Source organism: Lathyrus oleraceus, chromosome 2, assembly GCF_024323335.1.
Source record: "Lathyrus oleraceus cultivar Zhongwan6 chromosome 2, CAAS_Psat_ZW6_1.0, whole genome shotgun sequence".
In the NCBI taxonomy this organism is placed as follows: domain Eukaryota; kingdom Viridiplantae; phylum Streptophyta; class Magnoliopsida; order Fabales; family Fabaceae; genus Lathyrus; species Lathyrus oleraceus.
In genome coordinates this window covers 396827430-396830066 of record NC_066580.1, presented here as the reverse complement: position 1 = coordinate 396830066, position 2637 = coordinate 396827430, and the positions used below count along the sequence as shown (strand labels likewise).

At 40.9% G+C, this 2637-nt stretch overlaps 1 protein-coding gene across 1 annotated transcript; it reads left to right on the top strand.

The window, feature by feature from the left end:
- Positions 1-340: 340 nt before the first annotated feature.
- Positions 341-2232, top strand: LOC127123419 (uncharacterized). Its single transcript, XM_051053637.1, has 3 exons — positions 341-928; positions 1051-1435; positions 1481-2232. Exons 1-3 carry the CDS (start codon positions 341-343, stop codon positions 2230-2232), a joined length of 1725 nt encoding a protein of 574 aa, XP_050909594.1.
- The last annotated feature ends 405 nt before the right edge of the window (positions 2233-2637 follow it).

Here is a 2637-nt window from a genome sequence, read left to right as displayed (position 1 = left end):
AGCCTTAGAGCATGTTGCTACTAAGATGCAGTTAGCTGATATTTTTACAAAGGCCTTGGATGAAAATCAATTGAATTACTGAGGGAAATTAGGGATTTGCATTTATGAAAATTTGTAGCAATTAATATGGAGTGGAAAAAGTAATCAAATTATAGTCTATTTTCCTAAAATAAAGTTCCCCCGTTATGGTAAATCATTACCTTGTATTGGAAATACAATCTATTCCATCTTCACACGCTACCCCCATAACCCCATTACCTACTCCAACTATTCCATCTTCCTTTTCCTTCTCCACAAACCTCTGCTAGGGCAACCTTACTTTTTCCAAAAAAACTCCAAAATGTCACAACATCAAGATACATCTGCTTCTAAAAATACTAAGTCCACTCCAAAAGTTAGTGTTCCTCCCATGGGCGTCCCTGATGATGAGATTCTGGATGTTGCTCATCTCTCTATTATTCCCGCCGCGGACATTGATTTGAACCAACCCATCTCCATCGATGCCTCCGCTTCTGCATGTTCCAATCAAGGTAATCCCTCTAGTATTCCATCTGGTTCAACTCCTGTCACTAACTCTAAGGAAGGAACACACTATACTGATCGTGTTATAAGAGACATAGTTACTAGAATTCTTAATGAAGGCCACTCTGTGAAGGGGGTTTCTACTCCCTTTGCTCAAATGTATCCCCCTCCTAAGGTTGAACAACCTAGTGGTAAGGGTGATGATTCCTCCAGTTTTGAAAAGGACTTGGCTGCTGAAGGGTTGCACTCTCTAGGGCCAACCGTATCTGACAAAGGCAAATCTGTGGCCTCTAACATTGCTAATGCTTCCCACTCTGAAAAGCATGATGATGCAAATGTTGTGATTGATCTAGAGGATGGTAGCTCTGATGATCAAGAGGAAAGCTTGATTCATCACATAAGCCAAGTGTGGCTAAACGCATGAAGACTTGCAAAGGAAAATCTGTGGCTGAACTTATGTCAGCTAGAAAAGCTAAGAAGACTGCTGCCATTGGTCCTTCCAAACCATGGAGCAAGGTTGAAATATAGAAGAGGAAGGTCAGAGATGATTCTGAGCCTGAAGAGGATGTTGAGGAAGATGTCCCTGACATCTTGACTGCGAAGAAAACTACTGTTAGGAAGTCTCCTGTTAAAGTACCTGCTGTTCATTTGGATAACATCATCTTCCATCTTGAGGATGGAGCTGCTAAGTGGAAATTTGTGATTCAGAGAATGGTAGCTGTGGAAAGGGAATTGGGAAAGGATGTTGCTGATGTCAAGGAGGTCATGGACCTGATACAAGCTGCTGGGCTTTTGAAGACTGTTGTTGGGTTCTCTCAATGCTACGAAGGTTTAGTCAAGGAATTTATTGTTAATATTCCTGAGGATATTTCTGATAAGAACAACAAGGAGTTCTGCAAGGTGTATGTGAGGGGTAAGTGTATAACATTCTCTCCTACTGTTATTATTAATTTTCTAGGCAGAAATAATAAGGGTGCAGGAGAATTAGAGGTCACAGACAATCAGGTCTGTAGGGAGATTACAGCTAAGCAGGTGAAAGTTTGGCCTTTTAAAAAGCATCTTCCTGCTGGGAAGTTGTCTATCAAGTATGCCATCCTGCATAAAATAGGAGCTGCTAACTGGGTCCCTACCAACCATATCTCCACCATTGCTAATACTCTTGGGAGGTTTATTTTTGCTGTTGGGAGAAAAGTGAAATTTGACTATGGTAGATATATGTTTGATCAAATCATCAAGCATGCAACTACTAATGCAATTAAGCTGCCAATTTCTTTTCCCTCTATGATCTATGGAATTATCTTGAATCAACATCCTGGTATTCTATGCTCAAATGATTTACCTAGTAGGAGCAAACCAACTTTGTCTGTGCACTACAAACTCTTTGAAGGCAGTCATGTCGAGGATATTATCATGACATCTGCCATGAGGAGGCCAGTCTCAAAAGTTGGAGCAATTGCTGAGCTTAAGGAGACATGCAAAGAGCTAGGTGAAGGGATTAGGGTAGCCACAGCTAGAAAACAATCTTTAGAAGCCTTGATTGAAAGCTTGGAGCAGGCTGAGGGTGAAAATGTTGATCATACTAATATCAGCCATGAAGAAGAAGCTGAAGCCCACACCTCTAGTGAGAGGTCTGCTAACAATGATGATGCGAGTGGCAATTCTGCTTCTGGTGCTGCTGAAGAGGCTGCAAACTCAAGCTCTACTGAGTAGTTCTGTTGGCTTTGATCCCTCTTGTTTTGATGGTTTTTGGTGGAATTCTTTGTGTTTTTTTGGTTTGTTTCTCAAAATTCGTACAACTGTATCTGTACTTGGTGATGTAACTCTTTAACTTTTGGTATTTCTGTTAATGACTAGATAGACATTTCTTTTGTCTCTTTGGTCTCTTTTGGCTAAAAAGGGAGAGAAGTAGTGTAGTTGAGTATCTTAACTTAGATCTGTAGTATTGTTGTTGCTCTGTTTGTCTGATACAGGGGGAGAATTCTAGTATTTATTCGTTTTGTACAGGGGGAGAATTCTCTATGTTCTATTTGTGTGAAGCAGTGTGGTTGTTGCTTGTTGTGGACTGGCTTAAGGGGGAGCTGTTGTGTTCTGGGAAGTTGCATGGACTTGAGGGAG

Excerpts from the sequence above, each read along its gene's own strand:
- LOC127123419 (XM_051053637.1), top strand. The coding sequence starts at position 341 with ATGTCACAACATCAAGATACATCTGCTTCTAAAAATACTAAGTCCACT. Across the intron at positions 929-1,050 it reads TGATTCATCACATAAGCCAA|AAGAGGAAGGTCAGAGATGA; the intron begins GTGTGGCTAAAC and ends GTTGAAATATAG. Across the intron at positions 1,436-1,480 it reads CTGCAAGGTGTATGTGAGGG|GCAGAAATAATAAGGGTGCA; the intron begins GTAAGTGTATAA and ends TTAATTTTCTAG.